The sequence below is a fragment of the Cetorhinus maximus genome, chromosome 8 (genome assembly GCF_964194155.1).
Source record: "Cetorhinus maximus chromosome 8, sCetMax3.hap1.1, whole genome shotgun sequence".
In the NCBI taxonomy this organism is placed as follows: Eukaryota; Metazoa; Chordata; class Chondrichthyes; order Lamniformes; family Cetorhinidae; genus Cetorhinus; species Cetorhinus maximus.
Window position 1 is genome coordinate 48,127,815 of NC_135886.1, and position 25,528 is coordinate 48,153,342.

Below are 25,528 nucleotides of genomic sequence, written 5' to 3' on the forward strand. Positions count from 1 at the left end.
TTTTAAATTCACACAAGGCCATGTTAATTCAAATGCCTACATACCTCCTAGGGAGGCTCAAGAGATACAACTGTAAGAGAGAATAGAGATACAACTGTAAGAGAGAATAAAGATTGTAAAATCAAAGATAATTGAAAACTTTTTTTTCTTATTTATATGTAATGGCCAATTCTATAATTACTTTCTGGAAACAATTCTACATTTCTGAACACAATAGATAGTATTAACACTGGAAGGGAAATCACAAAATGAAGGCTGCTCAGCACTCTGAGCTTAGCTGTGTTAGTTCACAGTACGTATTGATTTAAGACATAATTTTGCTTCAAGAACTCCAACCTTGTCTTCACACAAAGGTAATGGGCTACAGGCTACTCCAGGTCTTAAATTAAACCCTCACCCCAGCCTCCTTCTATTTCGTAGATATCCCATTATTCCCCAACCAGGAGGGCAGTTAGGTGATCCGTTCTCCAACCTCTACTCTGACAGTAGCTACTAAAACGTATGTGAGAGCCACTTGAGGGGACTGAGTCTCTGCTTTACACTTATCCTGTCTGCTAAAGTACTTCACTTCCCCACCCCACACCTCCTCCAAGCCAACCTGCCTGAGATAGCGAACCCAGAGAATGGGGATTATAGGCAGAGGGATTCATGTGTAAGACCATTCTGAGAGGTAGCAGGTTGGAACTCTTGGACTCTAACTTCTCCAGAATGTAGACGTCAAAATCTGCTGTGCAGTCAGCCATCAGTCGTTGTAGTAACCATGGCATAAGATGTGCTGTGGCCTGAACCATATTAACATATAAAACTGGTTTTATCTCAGGACTTGAAGAAATCAGCCTGTAATAGTATCATAACTTACAGGGAAGGTACAAAATGTTAGCAAGGCCCCTATTGATAGGCATCAGGCTTGAGGCTCGATCCCTCCTCTGTACAATTAGGTGATTGATCTTGTCAGGGTAGTTTTGGGCTCATTGATCCCAGCAACTGTAAAAGTGAGACTCACTCCTCACTGTTATCAGGCAACCATGCTGGAAGAACATAGAGACTGAGCTGAAATTGCTAACAAATATGTTAGCGCACAGATTAATAAAAGTGATAAAATAACACAGGTATACGGACATGTTTGAGAACAGTATCATGCCGCTGGTGAGGACAGGATTAGGTTTGCTGTGTCAAAAGCACTTGGAGTTTCTATTGTTAACACCAGGCTAGAAATTGTACACAAGTTCTACTATTGCAGATCAACTGCTTTGGATTACTTATTTCTAAACTCTCACATCAGAAAGGCAGCAAACACCTCCAGACAATTGATTAAGCACAAAGATACATGTTTGGAATTGACTGTGACAAATTGCAGCGACACCTGGACCACCTACAGCAATGTGCGTGAAAGCTCAAACTCATTCTACACCCACTGTCTCTGCTGTATTCTACATATCCGGCAGGAATTAAGGCAAACTTCCTGATACTGAAATACTTGAGAGAGCTAAGTTGTCAAATCTATTAGCTTCCTTCAAATGTAGACACCTCTGGTGTCCAGGTCATCTTGATCAGATGGGAGATGAGCCTATTCCAAAGGGATGATAAACTTGCAGAGAGTTCCGACCTAAGCTCAGGTTTAATGACGTCTGCACAAGGGACTCAAAACCTTTTAACACCAATAAAACAAGCTGGGAAGAGGTGGCTTGCAACAAGCTACATTAGGGAGCCGATGAGGCTAAAGAGAGGAGTGAGAAGAGTAATAAGGAAAAGACATCCAGCTTTAAGAGTTAATACTGCACAAATGTCATTACCTGAAACCTACATTATCTGTTGCTCAAGAATTGCACTCTCAGTGTTGCAAAGTAAGTGGATTGTTCTGGTGTTTACTGCACAGGCTTTTGAGTACGGCAGTTGCCGTATTTTAGTTTACTTCAAGCTAGAACATCCACTTCAGTGAGTATTCTGATCCGCTCTGCTGGACGGAGGACATTAATCGCACTCTGGTGTGATGTAAGATGTCATAGCACTGTGATTGGAGCTACTTTTCTGTCTCTGCTCTGTCTGTATTCAGGTGCCTGACACCAGCATTCCGTATTGACTGCCAGCTGCATACAGCTATGGGTGCAGCACGAGCAGCAAGTTTGGCATCCTGTGTACATTTTTTTATTTGTATGGTAATATGTAGCTAAATATTCATAGCAGAGCCGTGACTGACTCATGAACCCAGCTGCATCCCAGTCTAAACGTAAAGAGTTGCCACCTCCTGCTTATATATTATTTGTTGCAATTCCTCTCATCTGCTTTCTGTGGCCCCTCCAACCTCTCCCCATCCTATCCTGAAGGCAGTGACCCTTATTGTGTGACGTCTAAAGTGCAAGAGTGACCTCCATTACCTCAACAGGTGATGATCTGTGTGCTCAGGCCATGATTATCAGTCAACTATTCAACCAGGGGAGCATTACAATCAAGCCATATCCTGACGTGCATGAGCATCCACTTTAAAACGGGGGGTAACTGGCTACTGGTCAGGAATCCCCCTTCACCAACTGGGGAACACTGAGTTCAATTTTAGTTTCCTTATTGCCACCCCCCAGACTGAGGGATAGAAGTTGTCTATAGTGCCATCGCAGTCAGTCCATCAGGCCATCAGGGGGTGACATTCTTCCTTTGTTAGAGAAGCACAGAGTGGCCCTCTAAATCTTGCTGAAAAAACATTGTTGGGTTACTTGTTCATGAAGCATCAAAACAAAAGCTGACTCTTTCCTCCAAACGTCCCAAGATAAGGAATTATCACAGCCGAACAACACAATGAAATGGCTGAGCAGGGGTGACATTGTGAACTTGTCTATAACTGTACTACATTTGTAACTAGAAAGACAGAAAAAGAGGCTGTGTTCAGTGCAGGGAAGTTGGCAGAAAGACCAGAAAACATTCGAATGAAGATAACTGCCCTGCAATAACAGGGATCTTCAGAATGGCAGCTATTGGTTGTTAGATGCAACACAGAAACAGTCAGGGGTTCCAAATCAAAGTCTGTGTTTATACTGGAACAATCCTTAATAAAACTGAACTGAAAATAAATAAAGTTTAAACTCATTATATTACTTTAGATCCAATGATTATAACAATGAAGGAAGGCAGAAACGCTCAAATGACTGGAAACTATGAGGTGTTCCTCAGGCTTGTGAATCCATGCTCGTAGCAGAAGACACACTTCCCCATAGCTAATCTATTTTCATTGAAAGGCAAGGCAGCAATCTATCATTGGCTTGAGTGACATTTTGCAGCAATCACTAACAATTTTCCCAAACTGTGCCACTGGCTCATAAAGATGCTCCTAGTCTCTCTGGAGACCTGAGCAACTACAACTACAGGAGTAGCTTTCATAGCTAATGGCAGATTAACCCACATCACTAATTTTCCACTGATGTGGCAACAGTGGCTTTACTCCAGATCTTTCAATCCCTCCTTGATCAGATTCAGTTCATAGCAGAGTGTTTCGTAGCGGTAGGCCATTCGTATCTGAGCTACGTTCGTCTTCTGAATGCAATTGCCTGCTGGGCCTTCCTGACGGTAGTTGGATCCCAGGAATTGGGCCTTCTCCTGCAGGGTAAAATTAAATAAATGTTTGAATCAGTATATCACATTGAAAGTTCAAACAACAATGTGAAATCTTTGTTAGCATGTAGGAGAAAAGAAAACTGGCAAAGATTATTTTTATTCTTTCACAGGGTTTGGGTGTTGCTGGTGCGGCCAACATTTATTATCCATCCCTAGTTTCCCCTGAGAGGCTGGTGGTGAGCTGCCTTCTTGAACCGCTGCAGTCCATGTGGTGTAGGTACACCCACAGTGCTGTTAGGGAGGAAGTTCCAGGATTTTGGCCCAGCGACAGTGAAGGAACAGCGATATATTTCCAAGTCAGGATGGTGAGTGACTTGGAGGGGAACTTCCAGGTGGTGGTGTTCCCATTTATCTGCTGCCCTTATCCTTCTAGATGGTAGAGGTCATGGGTTTGGAGGTGGGGGTGGTGCAGCCCCTAAGGCCAGGGATGGGAGGCTCTAAGGCTGCCTGGAGCATTTGCCTTCTGGCACACAGAAGGACAAGGACAGTAGACGCATGGGACCTCCCTTCCTAACAGCACCGTGGATGTTCCTATAACACATGGACTGCAGCGGTTCAAGAACGTGGCTCATCGCCACCTTCTCAAAGGCAATTAGGGATGGGCAATAAATGCTGGCCTTGCCAGAGTGCCCACATCCCATGAACGAATAAAAAAGTCTTCAAATTAGAGCAGGGCCCTTCAGGGTGATGCCCGGAAGCACTCTCCCCTGCCCAAATAAAAAAAAACCTGTGGAGTCTCAGGGTCAATTGAAAATTTCAAAACTGAGATTGATAGATTCGTGTTAGGTGAGGATATTAAGGGTTATGGAGTTGTAATATAAATCAGCCATGATCTAATTGAATGGCAGAACAGGCACAAAGGCCTAATGGCCGCCTCCTGCTCCTGTTTCTGAAGTGAGTTGTAAAGAAAAGGAGTATGACAAATACAGGGTTAATAACTGTCTCAAGTTTTGAGTTTGCACTAAATTTCCTTTCTGGTTTAGCATCACCAGACACTCGGTTCAGCAAAGCCCAAGTACCTTTCTTGCTACTTTGATAAATTTCTTCTTAGTCAGTGAAATATTTGATTTGGGTCTAGAGTTTCCCTCACATTTACACGTTTGAAATCTAGGCCCAATTAGTTACATGGCTTAAACAATTACAAAATTTTGGGCTGAGTTCCTTGGTAAATAAATAGAATGTGTTCCACATAATAACTGTCTGCTCATCTGCTCTGTCTATGGTAACAACTCGGTCACCCCGAAACAAGCGTGCAACCCGGATCCATTAGTCCAACTAATCTTTTATGTCCGTCCATCAAACCTCCTACTGAATGAATCTCTAACCATAAAAGTGGCCATGCCTCATACATGCAGCATGTTCTGCTCCCCACCATTGTAACTTGCTTGAATTCAGGGGTGGAAAGAGCCCCTGCACTTCATTGGCAAAGCTGTATCCAGGTGATGTCATGATGACCCACAAACCATTTCAATCCCAAGTCCAGTTAAGATGCACATAATCTCGAACCTGTCAGCAAAATGTTGGTGGCCAATAAAGATTCTGACCACTTTGTGAGCCAGGAGGAGAAAGTGGGATCTGCTGGCCCCATAAGGAACCTGAAGTCTCCCCTTCCTCAGTCTTCCATTACTCGGGGAGTCAGGCATTAGGTGAAATTTCTGATCCCTCCAGATACTTCTTTACTTTGCAGAAGAGAAGTTCCAAGGATCCCTTGCAGCAACTGTTGGCATTGACATAATTCCCGGCAGCTCTGACTACCAGTCAGCGTCGTGGCATTCATGTAAGTTAATATCTCCCAGGCATCATGCCCAGGTGGATTGGGTGGATCATCATCTGGTTTGATCCAGGTTAAAATTGGGACATATGGGGTGGGATTTTGTGGCCCTGCCCTCCAGCAGAATCTTCTGGTCCCGCCAAAGTCAACGGGTGTTTGGCTGGCTTGCTGCATCCATTGTGGCGGAACCCGCTGCGTGAAGACTGGAAAATCCTGGCCATGGTCTCTGATATGCATTTTGACTTTTTTTCTCAGTGAGGCGTCTTGATGTTGCTAGAATCAGAGAATCTTACAGCACTGCAGGAGGCCATCTGGCCCATCGTTCCTGTGTTGGCTCTTTGGAAGAGCTTTCCAATTAGTCTCACTACCCTACTCTTTCCTCCAGCCCTCCAATCCTTTCCCCTACAAGTATAGATATCCAATTGTCTTTTGAAAGTTACTGTTGAATTTGCTTCCATCATCCTTTCAGGCAATGCATTACAGATCATAAAAACCTGCTGCATAACAATATTTTCCCCATCTCCCCCCTAGTCCTTTTGCTGGTTATCTCAAATTTGTGTGCTCTGGTTACCAACCCACCCACCAGTGGAAACAGTTTCTCCTCATTTACTCTATCCAAACCCCTTATAAATTTGAACAGATCTATTAAACCTCTATTAAAATCCATATACAGACCAGAAGACAAATGAAGGGATGCTTGAATTTGTAAGAGTAAAAAGAACCCTAAATAGTGACATCCAGAAAATAAAATGTCAGTATTTCGGCCATTTGATCAGAGCTGAAAAGCTACAGAGATCTCTTCTAGAGGGCAAAGTGGAGAGCAGCAGAAAGATGGATTGACCTGGGCATAGTTGGATGACGGACATCACAGAGTAGCTGCAGACAAGCTACAGTGGATGTGAGGACGGCATAAGACAGACAAGTGTGGCATACCATGACATCAGATCTCCTGGCAAGAGTAGCTACAAGCAGCATAAGACAGGATTAAATCCCTGCTTAACTTTCTCCGTTCTAAGGAGATCAACCCCAACTTGTCTAGTCTTTCCACATAACTAAGCCCTCTCATTCCTGGTACCATTCTGGTAAATCTCTTCCATAACCTCTCCAAGGATTTGTACACTTTCCTAAAGTGTCATGTCCAGAATTGGGCACTGTTATGTTCTACTATGGGGTCGCTTTGCTTGCGAACTGATTGCACGCCTATCTGTCAGCAGGTGGGTCAATTACAATATACTGCAGGCGCAGAGACCTAGATGAAATGAAGCGCACGCTATTTATTTACACAGACAACAGAGCACTAACATGATGCGTGCTTCTCCAACCAGACCCTACTCTAGACTAACATTAACATCGTAACCCACACTACACAGCTATTGGGTCTGACAGTCATGTGGTCAATCTGCTCACAGTCTCTTAAAGGTGTATTACACCTCAGATTACCACATCCCTCCCCCTTTACTTGAAAGTACATTTTACAATATATTAACTATTTAAATAAATAAACCATTTACAAATTCAGCCTTTCAGGAGACTTTTTCAAACACGTCTACCGTCGTAGTTCCACGACTTTGGATGGTTTATCTGAGGCCTCCTCTCAGGAATTATCTGTCCACTAGGCTCTCCAGTAGGAACCTGTAAGTTTGCCTCTTCGACTCCCTCAGGCTCAATGGGTCCTACAGGTACTTCCAAAGCAAGAGGAGTTCCTTCTACCTGTGGTGTGGTGTAGACTCCAACGGGAGTGTTTGGAGCACCTTTTCTTGTGGATCTGTTCCCCTTTTCCTGAAGTGATCTTCATGTCTCCTGATTATCTGACCTTCAACTGATATATGGTAGGACAAGGGTCCTGTCACTGCATTGACTTCACCTGATAGCCATCTAGGCCCATCTCCAAAGTTCTTTGCAAAAACTGCTTCTCCTACAGTGAAGTTTCTTTCATGACGGTGGTAATTGTGTTCATTTTTCTGGGCCTCCTGACTTCTCTCTACCCTTGCCCCTAAATTTGGTCTCATGAGGCTCAAACGTGTCCTGAGACATCTCTTCATTAATAATTCTGCGGAGGCAATACCGGTGGTCGTAAGTGGCATAGTCCTGTCACTGAACAGGAAACGTGATAACTTCGTTGCTATAGAGTCCCCTTCCACCTTTCTCATTCCGGCCTTGAAGGTCTGGACTGCCCTGTCGGCCAACCCATTGGATGCAGGGTGGCATGGCGAAGTCTTGACATGTGTTATCCAACAGAGGGCACTGGTGAGAAGTGACTGAAGCATTCTGGGAGAAGTCATCGCAGCCACCGCGACTCAGGAGGGAATCGAGGAAAAGGACTCTTGCACTCAGCAGGAGGAAGGGCATCCAACAGAGGGCGCTGGTGAGAAGTGACTGAAGCATTCTGGGAGAAGTCATCGCAGCCACCGCGACTCAGGAGGGAATCGAGGAAAAGGACTCTTGCACTCAGCAGGAGGAAGGGCATCCAACAGAGGGCGCTGGTGAGAAGTGACTGATGCATTCTGGGAGAAGTCATCGCAGCCACAGCGTCGCAGGAGGGAATCGAGGAGGACCCACTGTCAAAGAACGGAATAGCCCCAATCATTACATTGCTGTAGTGTTTCCATCTCTCCCTCCTCCTCAAAGCTAAAAAAAAAGAGAGGAAAAGGCAGTTCCTTCAGGAGTGCACCAGATCTGCGAGGGATCTTCTGAAAGTGGATTTTAAAGAAAAAGAGCCTGAGTAAATCCTGGGAGCAGACTCGGAGGGAGGAGCACCGGAGCGGTGAGTATAAACCTAGCTTACCTTGGGGATTCACAGCCTTGTCTCCAGGGAATAGACTAGGAGGGAGGAGCACCGGAGTGATCAGTATAAATCGAGCTAACCTCGGGGATTGGCGGCCTTGTCTCTAGGGAGCAGACTCGGAGGGAGGAGCACTGGAGCGGTGACCTCGGGGCACAGAGTAACTGAAGCCAAAACTGAAAAAGTGACATCACAGGAAAGCTGTGACCTGATTGGTTGGTAGGAAATCTGCATCAAATTTGAAAAAAAAACACTGCAAAGCTAATTAATGAATTAATTATCTAAGTAGAGATGGCTGGGCAGGTGATGTGCTATAGCTGTATGATGTGGGAGCTGGCAGATCCCATTGCGAGCCGCAGTGACCACATCTGCAGCAAGTGTTGGTTGCTGGAGGAACTCCGGCTCTGAATTGATGAGCTGGAGTCTGAGCTCCGGACGATGCAGCACATCCAGGAGGGGGAGAGTTACCTGGATGCTTTGTATCAGGAGGCAGTCACACCCAGTAGATTAAGTACCTCAAGTCCAGTCAGTGGTCAGGGTCAGCAGGGTGTGACGGCAAGTGAGGCAGGTAGAGGGATCCTGTGTTCAGGAACAGAGGAACCTCAGCTCTTGACCTTGTCCAACAGGTACGAGGTACTTGCTCCCTGCGTGGATGAGGAAGAGGGCTGTAGGGAGGATGAGCCAGCTGACTATGGCACCGTGGCACAGGAGGCCATTCAAGAGGGGGGAGCAAAAAGACAAGTGGTAGTTGTAGGGGATTCTATAATTAGGGGAATTGATAGCTTCCTTTGTAAGCAGGATCGAGAGTCCAGCATGGTATGTTGCCTGCCCGGTGCTAGGGTGAGGGACATCTCTGACCGGCTTGAAAGGATATTGGAGAGGGAGGGGGAGGATCCAGTTGTTGTGGTCCACGTCGGGACAAATAACATAGGTAAGATTAGGAAAGAGGGCCTGTTTGGGGATTATCAGGAACTAGGAAATTAAAGAACAGGTCCTCAAGGGTTATAATCTCTGGATTACTACCCGAGCCACGTGCAAATTGGCATAGAGTCGTGAGAATAAGGGAAGTAAACACGTGGCTAAAGGAGTGGTGCGGAAAAGAGGGGTTCCATTTCGTGGGGCACTGGCATCAGTATTGGAATAGGAGGGATCTGTACCATTGAGACAGTCTCCACCTGAACCGATCTGGGACCAATGTTCTAGCGAAAAGGGTAAATAGGGTGGTCAACAGGACTTTAAACTAGAAAGTGGGGGGGGAGGGAAGGGTAAAACTCCAAGAAGTATAACTAATGGGAAACAAAGCGGAAGGTTAGCGTGTGGGGGGGTGGATTCAACTTCATGGAAAATTATGAAAAAACTGAAAAGAAAGGAGAGCCTAGGAGAGGCTATTAAAGTCTCCAGAACACAAAATAGGACAGAGAGTTTGGAAAGGGCTAGGAATCTAACTTCAAGCACATCAGATTAAGGGACGACAATGAGAAAGGGGACGGGAAGGTGTTGACTGAAGGTCTGAAGGTGTTGTATCTGAATGCACACAGTATACGAAATAAGGTAAATGAGCTTGTGGCGCAAATTGAAATTGGCAGGTATGATGTGGTGGGCATCATGGAGACATGGCTGCAAGGGGATCAGGACTGGGAGATAAATATCCAAGGATATACATCCTATCGAAAAGATAGGCAGGTTGGCAGGGGGGGTGGGGTTGCTTTGTTAGTAAGAAATGAAATTAAATCGATAGCAAGAAATGATGTCGGGTCAGATGATGTAGAATCTGTGTGGGTAGAGTTGAGGAACTGCAAAGGTAAAAAAACCAAAATGGGAGTTATGTACAAGCCTCCGAACAGTAGTCAGGATGTGGGGCACAAGATACACCAGGAGATAGAAAAGATGTGTAAGAAAGGCAAGGTTACAGTGATCATGGGGTATTTCAATATGCAGGTAGACTAGGAAAATCAGGTTGGTAGTGGATCCCAAGAAAAGGAATTTGTGGAATGTCTACGAGGCGGCTTTTTGGAGCAGCTTGTGGTGGAGCCCACTAGGGAATAGGCAATTCTAGATTTAGTGATGTGTAATGAGGCAGACTTGATAAGGGTGCTTAAGGTGAAGGAACCCTTTGGAGGAAGTGACCATAATATGATAGAATTTACCCTGCAATTTGAGAGGAAAAAGCTGGAATCAGATGTAACGGTATTACAGTTGAATAAAGGCAACTACAGAGGCATGAGGGAGGAGCTGGCCAGAATTGACTGGGAGATAAGCCTAGCAGGAAAGACAGTGGAACAGCAATGGCAGGAGTTTCTGGGAGTCATTTGGGAGACACAGCAAAAATTCATCCCTAGGAAGAAGAAGCATACTAAAGGGAGGACGAGGCAACCATGGCTGACAAGGGAAGTCAGGGACAGCATAAAAGCTAAAGAGAAAGCATACAATGCAGCGAAGAGCAGTGAGAAACCAGGGGATTGGGAAGCCTACAAAGACCAACAGAGGATAACTAAAAAAGAAATAAGGAGGGAGAAGATTAAATATGAGGGTAAACTAGCCAGTAATATAAAAGAAGATTGCAAGAGTTTTTTTAGATATATAAAGGGTAAGAGAGAGGCAAAAGTGGACATTGGGCCGCTGGAAAATGACGCTGGAGAAGTAGTAGTGGGGACCAAAGAAATGGCAGAGGAACTGAATAGGTACTTTGTGTCAGTCTTCACAGTGGAAGACACGAGTGATATCCCCAAAATTCAAGAGAGTCGGGGGGCCGGCGTGTGTATGGTGGCCATTACCAAGGAGAAGGTGCTAGGAAAACTGAAAGGTCTGAAGGTGGATAAATCACCTGGACCAGATGGATTACACCCCAGAGTTCTGAAGGAAATAGCTGAAGAGATAGTGGAGGCGTTAGTGGTGATCTTTCAGGAAACACTGGAGTCAGGGAGGATCCCAGGGGACTGAAAAATCGCTAATGTAACCCCCCTGTTTAAGAAGGAAGTGAGGCAAAAGACAGGAAATTACAGGCCAATTAGCCTGACCTCGGTCGTTGGTAAGATTTTAGAGTCCATTATTAAGGATGAGATTTCAGAATACTTGGAAGTGCATGGTAAAATCGGGCAAAGTCAGCATGGTTTCATAAAGGGGAGGTCATGCCTGACAAATCTGTTAGAATTCTTTGAGGAGGTAACGAGTAGGTTAGACAAAGGAGAGCCAATGGATGTTATCTACTTGGACTTCTAGAAGACCTTTGACAAGGTGCCGCACAGGAGGCTGCTCAGTAAGATAAGAGCCCATGGTGTTAGAGGCAAGGTACAGCATGGATAGAAGATTGGCTGTCTGGCAGGAGGCAGAGAGTGGGGATAAAGGGGTCCTTCTCAGGATGGCGGCCGGTGACTAGTGGAGTTCCGCAGGGGTCAGTGTTGGGACCACAACTTTTCACTTTATACATTAATGATCTAGATGAAGGAACTGAGGGCATCCTGGCTAAGTTTGCAGATGATACAAAGATAGGTGGAGGGACAGGTAGTATTGAGGAGGCGGGAAGGCTGCAGAAGGATTTGGACAGGTTAAGAGAATGAGCAAAGAAGTGGCAGATGGAATATAACGTGGGGAAGTGTGAGGTCATGCACTTTGGTAGGAAGAATAGAGGCATAGACTATTTTCTAAATAGGGAGAGAATTCAGATATCTGGAGCGCAAAGGGACTTGGGAGTCCTAGTCCAGGATTCTCTTAAGGTTAACTTGCAGGTTGAGTCGGTAGTTAGTAAGGCAAATGCAATGTTGGCATTTATTTCCAGAGGACTAGAATATAAAAGCAGGGATGTGCTGCTGAGGCTTTATAAGGCTCTGGTCAGACCACATTTAGAATATTGTGAGCAATTTTGGGCCCCGTATCTCAGGAAGGATGTGCTGGCCCTGGAGAGGGTCCAGAGGAGGTTCACGAGAATGATCCCAGGAATGAAAGGCTTAACACACGAGGAACGTATGAGGACTCTGGGTCTATACTCAATGGAGTTTAGAAGGATGAATGGGGATCTGATTGAAACTTACAGAATACTGAAAGACCTGGATAGAGTGGATGTGGGGAAGATGTTTCCATTAGTAGGAGAGACTAGGACCCGAGGGCACAGCCTCAGAGTAAAGGGAAGACCTTTTAGAACAGAGATGAGGAGAAACTTCTTTAGCCAGAGAGTGGTGAATCTATGGAATTCATTGCCACAGAAGGCTGTGGAGACCAGGTCATTGAGTGTACTTAAGACCGAGATAGATAGGTTCTTGATTGGTAAGGGGATCAAAGGTTACAGGGAGAAGGCGGGAGAATGGGGTTGAGAAACTTATCAGCCATGATTGAATGGCGAAGCAGACTCGATGGGCCGAATGGCCTAATTTCTGCTCCTATGTCTTATGGTCTTATGGTTATGTCATTGAGAGTTGTACATCTTTGGAATTCGCTGCTGGTGAAAGCCATTCCATTATCAGACACTATTATCTCTGGTACCCCATGTATCGCAAAACTCTGATGCAATCTGCCTATGGTGGCAGCAGGTGTGGGTGATCTCACCTCGTACATATCCATCCATTTGGAATGGGCGTTGATAAGTAACAGGAACATTGTGCCCAAAAAAGGCCCCACTTAGTCAACATGGGGGAGACCAATGGCCTTCCTGGCCATTCCCAAGGGTGCAGTGGAGCAGAAGGAGGCCATTTCTGCACCTTTTGGCACTGCATGCAGCTCTTGACCATGTTTTTGATTTCTGTGTCCATCCCTGGCAACCATAAGTAGCTGTGCGCCAACATTTTCATTCTAGAAGGACTTGAGCTTTGTGATATTTTTCAGGGCTGGTGCCTCACGAATAGCTCTTACCTTGTCTTCTACTGGGTGAAGGCCCTGCAAGTCAACCCTATGACCCAGGTAAATCACTTCTTTTGCTTGGAAGATACATTTTTACCTTTTCAAACATACTCCGGCTTATGAGAAATGCTTCAATACCTCTTCCAAGTTGGCCAGGTGTTCTTCATCAGTTAGTCCTGTCACTAGGAAATGAACGAGGCAAACCACCACATGGGGTAGACCTTGAAGTAAATTTTCCATAGTCCTTTGGAAAATGGCACAAGCTGATGAGACTCCGAAGGGTAACCTGTTATACTGGTATAACCCCCTATGTGTGTTGATAGTCATAAAATCTCGAGAGGCCTTTTCTAGCTCAACTTGCTGGTAAGTATGGCTCACGTCAAGTTTCATATATGCGGTTCCCCCTGCCAGCTTGGAGTACAATTCATCACTCTGGTCAGGCTTTAGTACTGGAACTATGGGCGCTGCCCATTCGGAAAATTGTACGAGTTGTAAGGCTCCCAGCCTTTCCAATTCAATATTCACTTTTTCTCATAATGCATAGGGGACTGACCTTGCCTTCAAATATCTGGGGCATACTCCAGGAACCACGTGGATTTTAGCTTGCAGCCTCTGAATCTTCCCAAGCTCTTCCCTAAACACAGAGGCATATTTCTGTAATAATTCTTGCAGATCTTTCATTCTGAGTTGAAAAATCTCGTCCACTCCAAATTTATTTCCTTAAGCCAGTTCCGACCAAGTAGATTTGGACCATCCCCTGCTACCACTATCAGGGGTCGGTTAGCAGACTGGCTTCTATATTGTACTGGAACTTTTCATATACCTTTTACTCATATGTCTTTGCCAGTATATATCTTTAGTTTAGTAGCTGAGTTTCCAGCTTTAGTGAGTGGCCTCCTCCATTCCGATACTTGAACATGTGTTCCCCTATGACAGTCATGGATGTGCCTGTATCCACCTCCATGTGAATGGGTTTTCTGTTGACTTCTACTGTCACGTAGATTGGCTTTGTTTTACCCATTTTTAAGTTGTGTAGTGAGTAAATATCTGACTCTGTTTCTTCTCTGGTTAAGTGAGTGGGCAAAAACTTGGCAAATGGAATACAATGTGGGAAAATGTGAGGTTATGCACTTTGACAGGAAGAATAGTGGAGCTGAATATTATTTAAATGGAAAAAGACTGCACACAGCTGCAGCACAGAGGGATTTGGGAGCCCTCATGCATGAATCCCAAAAAGCTAACATATAAGTTCAGCAGTTAATAGGGAAGCCAAATGAAATGTTGGCCTTCATTTAAAAGGGAATGGAGTATAAAAATAGGGAAGTCTTGCTAAAACTATACAAGGCACTAGTTAGACCATATGTAGAGTACTGTGAACAGTTTTGGTCCCTTTATCTAAGGAAAGATATACTGGCCTTGGAGGCAGTCCAGAGAAGGTTTACTAGGTTGGTCCCAAGTATGGAGGGATTTTCTTATGAGGAGAGGTTGAGTAGGTTGGGCCTATACTCATTGGAGATTAGAAGAATGAGAGGCGACCTTATTGAAACATATAAGATTCTTAGGGGGCTTGACAGGGTAGATGCTGAGAGGTTGTTTCCCCTTGTGGGAGGGTCTAGGACCAGAGGGCATAATCTCAGAGTAAGGGGTCGCCCATTTAAGACAGAGATGAGGAATTTCTTCTCTCAGGGGGTGGCGAATCTGCGGAATTCTTTACTGCAGAGGGTTGTAGATGTTGGGTCGTTAAGTATATTCAGGGCTGAGATAGACAGATTTTTAATCAGTAAGGGAATAAAGAGCTATGTGGAAAAGGCAGGAAAGTGGAGTTGAGGATTATCAGATCAGCCATGATCTCATTGAATGGCGGGGCAGGCTCGATGGGCCAAATGGCCTACTTCTGCTCCTACGTCTTATGGTCTTCTGGTCCTCCATTATATAAATTTTACGACTTCTTCCTTTTTGTTTGAAATTTTGCCTCAATCTCTCTTTACAATATCGCACAATGTGCCCATTGCGATGGCAGTAGAAACACTTGGTTCTTTTAAACGATTGTTTGTTTGCAGGCTGTGTCCAATTCTGCTATTATTAATGTGGTTTTTATTTGTTAAACCATTGTTTTTTGCTGTCTGTTAATAGTGGCTGTTTCCTGCCTTTCCACAGAGTCCAGCATTTCTGCACCATTTCTAGCAAGTGTCCCCCTCCCGATGCGAAGGACAGCGACATTTTGTGCTCCTTTGATTTCTTCTGAGTCCCTGACTGCGCTTTCCATTGCGAGCGCCGACTCCAGCGCCTTGCTGAAGTCTAAATTTGTTTCTCACAACACCTTTTTTGAATGGCATCTTCGTTAATCCCACACACTAATCGATCTCTTAACATGCCATTAATCAGCGTCCTGAGCTCACAATGCTCTGTCAGTTGTTTTAAGGCTGCTACATAGCAAGCAACTGTCTCTCCAACGGTGCGACACCTCGAAGTAAATTTAAAACACTGCGTTGTTATGGAGGGTTTCGGCTGAAAGTGGCTTTTCACAAGATTCACTAACTCATCAAAGCTCTTGGAATCTGGGGTGTTGGGTGCCATTAGTCTATGAATTAGGCCGTATGTTTTACTGCCACATGTCGATAAGAGGGTCACCCACCTCTTCTCCTCCCCCGATATGTCGTTGGCCAAAAAGAAAATCAATATAATGTGCCCAGTCATTGGTGTTCTGATGAAACGGTTCGATACGGCCAAACTGTGGCATACTGGAGGGAGGTAACTTCAACGACTGTGCTGAGGGCTGTACTTACAATTGGCCTGCAAGGCACAGCTGATTCACTTCAGTTGAGTTTCTGCGGCTTTCCTTGGTGTCATCGACTGGTCGTGTTTTGCCTCATCGCCAGTTGTTATGTTCTACTATGGGGTCGCTTTGATTGCGAACTGGTTGCACACCTATCAGTCGGCAGGTGAGTTGATTACAATATACTGCAGACGCAGAGACCAATATGAAATGGAGCACATGCTATTTATTTGCACAGATAACAGAGCACTAACATGATGTGTGCTTCTTTAACTAGGCCCTGCTCTAGGGTAACATTAACATTGTAGCCCCACGCTACACAGCTATTGGGTCGTTCAGTCACGTGGTCAATCTGCTCATATTCTCTTATAGATGTATTACACCTCAGATTACCACAGGCACAACACTCCAGCTGAGGGCTAACTAGTGATTTTTAAAAGTCTGGCATAACATTCTTCTTTTTGCACTCGATTCCTCTAATTATATATATGTCTTTATTTATAAAATGTATAATTGATATTATCTGAGTTCTGCTGTATAATTACATTACATTAACAAGCTGAACTTTCACCTTGAAGGAAAGAAAATAACTTTATGAACAGAAAGCTAAGGTGTGATCAGATTAGAACATGTAAACGTGTAAAAGAATTTTTTTAAAAAGGGTTTTGGAACGCTCACAGATACAAGTTTAAATAACCTCAAGCTGTGACCAGTTACCTGTTCAGAGAAACCACTTTGCAGGACACTGTTCCGTGCTATCTCACACATGTCACAGGTACTCAGCTTGAAGACCTGAGCAGCAATTGCATATTCCTCCATCAGCGGTTCCTGTCAACAAGTGAAATACAATTAAAGACATGTCAATAGGTTGTTTTATACTGATATATGGCAACACAGTGGAAGATAGGGATATGGTTAGTGCCATGGGTATGTTACTGGACTAATAATCCAGAGGCCTGGGCGAATGATCTGGAAAATTAGTTCATAATCTCAACATGGCAGTTTGTGAATTTAAATTCTGTTTTAAAAATCAACTGGATAATGTGGAATAAAAAGCTGGTATCAGTAAAAGTAACCTTGAAATTGTCAGATTGTCATAAAAAGGCAGGTTGCAGTGGAGACTGAGTGCAGCGAGACCAAGGGCTGAATTTTGCTGTCGGCAAACAGGGGGCGGGGCCCACTCGCTGATGCGCAAAATGATGCGGGATGACGTCGGGTGGAACCCCTGACATCATCCCGCTCTATTTAAATTTTCAGGAAGGCGGGGGCACAGCCAATTCAGCTGCGGGCCCGCCAACCGGTCAATGATCAATTGAGGCCATTGACAGGATCATTAAAACAATTAAAGGACCTGCCTGTCCAACCTTAAGGTTGGTGGGCAGGCCAGGAGCCCTGGCAGGGAATAGAAAAAACATGAAACCTCATCCACCGGCGGGATGAGGTTTCATGTAGGGATTTTAAAAGTTTAATAAAGTTTTAGTGTAGATTATGAACATGTCCCATCTTATGTGACATTGTCACATGAGGGGGACATGTTAAGTATGTTTTTTTCTATTTTTAATGTTATTACAACTGTCAGCGATCTCCCTGAGGCAGCACTTAGCCTCAGGGGGATGTGCGCTCTTTCGTGCGCATGCGTGAAAGAGCACACTCTCGCTTTTGGGGAACCCCCCCCCACCTGCACAAGGAGCGCATAGCCCTTCCTGGTGGACATCACGCTGGGCAGCCCTTAATTGGCCCGCCCATGTAAAATGGCAGCAGGGCCCACTTCTCCGGTGGGGATTGGCTCCCTGCCCGCCGGAGATTGGGTCGGGCCCGCCCGCCCGGAAGGCAGAAAATTTTGCCCTAAGTGTTAAATCTGGGAATTCAGTGTGGTGAGGTTGTTTTAAGGGTTGATCCCTTTCTAAAATATGGTCAAGTTTGCAATTAGCATTTAACTTAACTGTAACAGTAAGTTGTAGTTTATTTCAGTCTTAGTGTTGAACAAGTTCACTGCTAAAGGCAGTTACAGTTAGTTAATTAGGTAACTTGTTTGAACTGGTTCCCTAGCCAGTGAACTGAGTCAACTCACTGGAACCTAAACTAGTATAAATATGAGAGATTTACTGGACTTCATATGTCCAGTAAGTTGCATGAAGGTGGCAGTGGAGACTAAATGCAGAGTGCTTAAATCTGGGAAATTGGTAAGTGAGGGAATTCGGCGCAGTGAGGCAAGAGGTGATGTTCTGGCCTTTACGAAAAGGAGTGTCCCAAGAGAGTGAGCTGGAGGTAGCAAGATCTGAGAACTAAAGGGTTTAATTAGGCTTGCAGAGAGGTGATTGGTGAGTTTTAAGATTTTTTTCCCCTGTAAACTGGGGCAGTAGTTGAAACAGGTACTGGGGAGATTTACGTATTATATTAAATTTAAGGCAAAACTAGTTAACTTCATAACATAATAATGGGTAATCATTGATTGACTTTATGAACTTGAAATCTAATTAGTTAAATAAAAACAAAATAGAGATAGCAGGGCAGGTGATGTGTTACAGCTGTAGTATGTGAATATTGGTGGACATCTGTGTGATTCACAGCAACTACATCTGCAGTTCTACAGCTTGAGGGACTTCAGCTCAGAATTGATAAGTCTGAACCTTGGTCACTGCAATGCATCAGGGAGGGGGTAATTTACTGCAACATTTTCTTTCAGGAGACAGTCACATGCCTTAAGCTGGATACCTCAGATCTGGTCCGTGGCCAGGGACAGGAAGGTGTGACTTTAAGGGAGGCAGGTATGGAGATTCGATGTATAGCAATGGAGGAGGTCTCAGCCCTTGAAATTGTCTAACAGGTTCAATGTTCTTGCAGCTTGTGCGGATGAGAGCAGGACTGTTACAACATAGCCAATGGTAAATGCTGAACTGCTCAAATCCCAGAGGAAAATTGGAAAGAGCTATCACAACTAATTTTCAATTTGTATAAATTTCAAGATGCATGCCTTGAATTCAGTAGTACTGAGACCACCAAGTTTTATAGGTTTTTTATAAAACTACGTTAAACATTTATTAATAAGAGAAATTATTTTAAATACATACATAGATGTACACATTACTACTATGATAACTTCTAACTCCCCTAATCAATCTAACTCCCAGTTACACTTTCATTAAGGCAACATTAAGACACGTAGATTTTAAAAGACCCAGGCAAAGAAACATGATACACTGAACATGTCGAATTCTAAGTGAGTTTTCTTAACTTCAGTTCTTTGAGGACAGCAGCTTGAGGCTTAGATGCTGAAGGCTTTTCACACACTTGTAAGATCTTCAAAATGCCTACCCTTACAGTCTTCTCTTCTTTATACATATCTTCCTCTTTCAATGAAAATACCCATTGTTTCACTATGCCTTTATCTCCCTGATAGTAAAACCCTCTCATAGCACTAAGTTCGACCAGTAATCTTCGGGAAAAATAAACACACTGTTTCTAAATTTCACCTGGCTAGGTGACACATTACCCACGCTCCACGCACCCCCCCCCACCCCTCGGCCTTTGAAAACAATCTAGTCTGGTTTATTTCAAAAATGCAAACATTCCCATCACACCTATGTTTTTAAACTTCTCCGTTTACCTAATTAACATTTCAAACCTAACCTTCTCAGATCAAAGCGCCCAGGATAATTCAATTAAGACACACACATGTATGTACGCATACACACACACACGCACGCAGACACACACCCCTAGACACATAGACACATCCCACCATTACTCTATTTTACAATAAATTCCAATAACGTTATGATAATTATTAAATCTTCTTGACAAGGGCTGCCGGGAGGAAACTGACCTCGGCACCGTGGAGGGAGCAAATAGCAATGTAGTTGTACTAGGAGACACTATAGTTAGGGGGATAGACACCATTTTCTGCAGTCAAGAACATAAGTCCCAAAGGCTATGTTGCCTGCCTGGTGCCAGGGCTAAGTACAATTCATGAAGAGGAGAGAAATTGGATTGGGAGGGGAAGGATCCAGTTGTTGTGGTCCACATTGGTACCAACATCATAGGGAGGACTAAGAGTAGTTTAGGGACTAAATTAAAAAGTAGAACCACAAAGGTAATAATCTCTGGATTACTACCTGAGCCACAAACAGATTGGCATAGAATAAATAAGATCAGAAGATTGAATGCATGGCTCAATGATTGGTGTGGGAGAAATGGGTTTTGAGTCATGGGGCACTGGCACCCATTGGGATGGTCTTCACCTGAACATCACTGTGAACAGCATCCTGGCTAATCGTATAACTAGGGCTGCAGAGAGAGCTTTAAGCTAAATATTGGGTGGAGTGAGGAGGGTTCACATGAGGGGAGATTTGGAAAGTTAAAGAGAAAGGACAAGGCAACAGTGCAGGTTCGCAATGTGGTAATGATAACCAGGGTGTGATTGGAAGGGACAGAGCGTACAAACCATAAGAATGCACCAGCAAATAAGGTCAGAGCAGGGAAAAAATGGTAAAAAGACAGAGCTAAAGGCTTTTTATCAGAATGCACAGAGCATTTGCAGCAAGTTGGATGAATTGATAGCACACATAGAAATAAATGAGTACGGTACAATAGCCACTATAGAGACATAGTTGCAAAGTGGTCATGACTGGGACCTGAATATTCAAGGCTCTTCGACATTCAGAAGGACAGGAAGAAAGGAAAAGGGAGTGGGGTAACTCTGTTAACAAAGGATGATATCAGTACAGTAGTCTGAATCAAATCAAGTTTGGAAAGGGATACAGATAAGTGAGTGAGCAAAAAATTGGCAGATGGGAGTAAAATGTGGGAAAATATGAAGTTGTCCACTTTGGCAGGAAGAATAGAACAGTTAAATATTATTTAAATGGAGAGAGACCACAGAATGCTGCAGAGGGATGTGGGTGTCCTTGTAAGTGTACATGAATCATGAAAAACTAACATGCAGTTACAGCAAGTAATTAGGAAGGCAAATAGGAACATAGGAACACTGGGCTTAGGAGCGAGAGCAGGCCATTCAGCCCTTTGGGTCTGCTGCACTAATTGATAAGATCATGGCTGCTCTGGTTATGGTTTCAGCTCCACTTTCCTGTCTGTCCCCTATAATCCTTGGCTTCATTGTCTACCAAAAATCTATCTAACTCAGCCTTGAATACATTCAAAGACCCAGCCTCCACTGCTCTGTGGGGAACAGAATTCTACATACAAATGGCCCTCAGAGAGAAAACAAATTCTCCTCATCTCTGCCTTAAACAGTAGACTTCTTATTCTTAAACCGTGTTCCCTAGTTCTAGTCTCCCCGACAAGAGGAAACATCCTTCCGGTATCCACCTTATTATGTCCATTCAGAATCTTATATGTTTCAATAAGATCACCTCTCATTCTTCTAAACACAATGGTATAGGCTTAACCTGTTCAACCTTCCCTCATAAGATAAGTCCTTCATCCCAGGAATGAGTTGAGTGAACCTTCTCTGAACTGCTTCTAACGCAATTATGTCCTTTTTCAAAGAAATGGAATGTTGGCCTTTATTGCAAGGGGCATGGAATATAAAATTAGGGAATTCTTGCTACAATTGGTGAGATCGCATCTGGAGCACTGTGTACAGTTCAGATCTCCTTATTTAAGGAGTGATATGCTTGCCTTGGAAGAGGTCAGAGAAGGTTCATTAGGCTGATTCCTGGGATGAAGGAGTTTTCGTTAGAGAAAAGGTTGCGCAGGTTGGGCCTATACTCATTGGAATTTAGAAGAATGAGAGGTGATCTTATTGAAACATATAAGATTCTGAAGGGGCGTTACAGGGTAGATGCTGAGAGGATGTTTCCTCTCATGGGGGAACCTAGAACTTGGTGTCTCCCATTTAAATGGAGATGAGAAGGAAGGTCGTTAGTGTTTGAATTCACTTCCCCAGAGAGCAGTGGAGGCTGGGTCATTCAATATGTTCAAGGCTGAGTCAGACAGATTTTTGATCAACAAGAAAGTCAATCATTATGGGGAGGGGTGGGGGTGGGCGGGCAGGCAGGGAAGTGGAGTTAGGGCCACAGTCAGATCAGTCATGACCTTATTGAATGGCGGAGCAGATTTATTGGGCCAATTGGCCTACTCCTGCTCCTATTTCTTATGATCTTATAATCTTATACTCAATTAGTTCACTAACGTCCCTGAGGGAAGGAAATCTGCCGTCCTTACCTGGCATGGCCTATATGTGACTCCAGATGCAGAGCAATGTGGTTAACTCTTAACTGTCCCCTGAAATGGCCTAGCAAGCTATTCAGTTGTATTAACTCTGTAGAAGTAGGTTCACCACTGCCTTAGTGACTGCCTTTCACATCAAGGCAGCATTTAACCTAGTGTGGCATCAAACAGCCCTAACAAAACTGAAGTCAATGGGAATCGGGGGAAAGCTCTCCGCTGGTTGGAGTCTTACCTTGCACAAAGGAAGATGATTGTGGTGGTTGGAGGTCAATCATCTCAGTTCCAGGACATCACTGCAGAAGTTCCTCAGGTTAGTGTCCCAGGCCCAACCATCTTCAGCTGCTTCATCAATGACCTTCCTTCAATCATAAGGTCAGAAATGGGGATGTTCGCTGATGACTGCACAATGTTCAGCAGCATTCACAATTCCTCATATACTGAAGCAGTCCATGTCCAAATTCAGCAAGACCTGGACAATATCCAGGCTTGGGCTGACAAGTGGCAAGTAACATTCGTGCGACACACATGCCAGACAATGATCTTCTACAACAAGAGAGAATCTAACCATCGTTCCTTGACATTCAATGGCATTACCATTACTGAATCCCCCACTATCAATATCCTGGGGTTACCATTGATCTGAAACTGAACCGAACTAGCCATGTAAATGCTGTGGTTACAAGAGCAGGTCAGAGGCTAGGAATCCTGCGGTGTGTAATTCACTTCCTGAATCCCCAAAGCCTGTCCACCATCCACAAGGCACAAGTGTATAGTGTGATGGAATACTCTCCATTTGCCTGGATGAGTGCAGCTCCAACAATATTCAAGAAGCTTGACACTATCCAGGACAAAGCAGCCTTCTCGATTGGCACCCCTTCCACAAACATTCACTCCCTCCACCACTGACGAACAGTAGCAGCAGTGTGTACCATCTACAAGATGCGCTGCAGAAACTCACCAAGGCTCCTTAGGCAGCACTTTCCAAATCCACGATCGCTACCATCTAGAAGGACAAGGGCAGCAGATACATGGGAATGCCACTACCTGCAAGTTCCTCTCCAAGTCACTCACCATCCTGACTTGGAACTATACCGCCGTCCCTTCACTGTCATTGGGTAAAAATCCTGGAACTCCCTTCCTAACGGCAACGTGGGTGTTCCTATCACACATGGACTGCAGCGGTTCAAGAAGGCAGCTCACCACCACCTTCTCAAGGCAACTAGGGATGGGCAATAAATGCCGGCTGAGCCAGCGATGCCAACATCCCATGAATGGATAAATAAAAGAGAACAAGGATGGTCAATAAATGTTAGCCTTGCTAATGATGCCTGTAACCCGAGAATGAATAAGAAATGAAAAACTAAACATGCCTGGAAGAGTTCTCTAACTTAGCTGCTATTAGCGGTGAGAAATGGACTTTTTGCCACGGATTACACTCAACATTGCTTAGGCCAATCAGTTGTGGCAGCTTCCAGGTGAAATAGGCTCAAACCCATTGGTCTAAACTGAAAGAGAGCACCAATTTCAAACCGTTCATCATTCTTTAGTCATTATCTTTAAATCTGCCCGCTCTCTATCCACAGAACTTTGAGACAATGGGCAATCGAGTTCTGCTGTCAAAAGCTGGTGATGGAGCTAGAAATTACAGACAATCTCATTCCTTTGCCTTGAGGCTCTACATAGCCTGTTCAAAAATCTAGCATTTCCAGCTAAGTTTGAGAAATCCACGACTGTCACGTGAGACACTCTGGTGGCTTAATAGGTAGATGTACACGCCCACTGTTCAACTGAGCTATACTGAATAGGAGGCTCCCTGGCACAATCCCCCATCTGTGTTGAGGTATCTTACCTCAGCCATGGCTCTGGGGTAGATTAGATATTGCACATAGCCTCTAGTCGTCTAGGCTAAAAAGAGTGTGGGATAAAAAATCAGCCGTGCTGTCACTCCCGGTAAATGCTGCTGCGAATGTTGAGAAGCAAACGAAGGGTGGCTGTTGATCTGTATCAGGATGGCCAGAGCCTTGAACTGTGAGAGCACAAAATCAGGGTAATCCTGTGTCTTTGTGTCCTCTCCTGAAGGCAGTAATTTATGTTGGTACAGGCTGGAAGGTATTGGATCCCTCTAGCACCTTAATCAAATGGCTGACTTCAGTGTTGGTGGCCTTTTAATCTTGGGGCTGTGAGCCAAACCTAAGCCTAAGCCTGTCCTCACTCATCACCCATGCCTTTGGCTCAGTGGTAGCCTGCACTTCTGAGTCAGAAGGCTGTGGCTTCAAAGCCCTACTCCAAATACTTGAGTACATCATCTAGGCTGTACAGTCCAGTGCAGTAATGACAGCGTGCTACATTTGTCAGAGGTGCCATTATTCAAATGACACGTTAAACTGAGGTGCTATCGACCCCTTCAGTTTGATGTAGGAACTCCCTTAATGCTATTCAAAAAAGAGCAAAAGAGTTATCTCAGGTATGCTGGCCAATATTTATTTCTCAATCAACATAATTAAAAAAGTGATTAACTGGCGATTATCTTATAGCTGTTTTTGGGACCTTACTGTGTGCAAATTGGCTGCTGTGTTTCTTACATTACGACAGAGTAAACACCTGAAATGCACTTCACTGTTTGTGAAGTGCTTTTGGGAAGTTCTGAGATTGTGAAAGGTGCTACGTAAATGCAAGTTCTTTATTTTGTTTCTTTTAGAAGTGGAGTATGGGAAAATGAGAACCCTTGCTGATTTTTGTGCTCCCTAGGTTTTGATTGGTTGCAGAACCTCTGACAGTGCTTGGCTGAGAGAAGCTATCTCAGCATTGTCCAGGTTGTATAATCTACTACCACACCATGCAATGCATTTACCCCAGTGAGTCATCAGGGTTGCTTTAAAATGGTTATTCTACTCATCCTATCCCTGCAGTAAGACATTGGGCAGTGCTGGAATTTGCTTGTGAAGTGATCTGGGTTATTCTCACCTTAGTGTAGTGGAATTGCATGGGATCATCCGTGGAGAGTGAGATCATCAGGCCCTTCCTCAAAAACTCAGGAAGTGGATTCTTGGCATACTCCAGGAAGAGGCTGTTGTTGCTGAGAGGAGACAAGGCGATGGGGACCTGAGTCAGAAAGTACAAGTACTGCAGCACTGGGCTCTGAAAGAAGAACAGGACTTCTAAATGTTAGCTTTAGAATGTTCATCCTTATACAGTGTATTACTCTAAAGCAGCATGGCCTGCTCCTACATGTCTGAGCTTGTCCTACCATCTCATGGAGTAACAATGGATAAATCCAAGCCACAGAGCTACTTAGTGGTCTGGGAGGAATAGGGTAATAATTATACTAATGAGGCTGAGGATGTGAATAATGATAACCGAGGACTGAATAATCCGACAGGCTTTCCCAACACTACCTTTGAATTGTCCACTCAGTCTCCCTGATCGAGCAGACGCCAGTTCATCCAAGAACCTGTGAACATCACTGCAACACCAGTTCCCATTCACCGGGGTGCGGTTATTCTTCAGGTAATGGCATAAATTGACGCTCTATATTTTAGTTACCATTTTGGGCAGAATTTTCAGGTTGGCATGT

At 44.4% G+C, this 25,528-nt stretch overlaps 1 protein-coding gene across 1 annotated transcript in view; it reads right to left on the reverse strand.

Annotated features, from left to right (window-relative positions):
• Positions 1-3,034: 3,034 nt before the first annotated feature.
• ampd1 (adenosine monophosphate deaminase 1 (isoform M)) overlaps positions 3,035-25,528 on the reverse strand; it is a 61,083-nt gene continuing 38,589 nt past the window's right edge. Inside the window, exons 13-15 of the mRNA XM_078546795.1 lie at positions 24,919-25,092; positions 16,480-16,590; positions 3,035-3,585 (exon numbers count right to left, since the gene is read on the reverse strand). Coding sequence (XP_078402921.1) covers positions 3,427-3,585; positions 16,480-16,590; positions 24,919-25,092 — 444 coding nt within the window. The 3' untranslated portion in view covers positions 3,035-3,426. The remainder of the gene's footprint in view (positions 3,586-16,479; positions 16,591-24,918; positions 25,093-25,528) is intronic.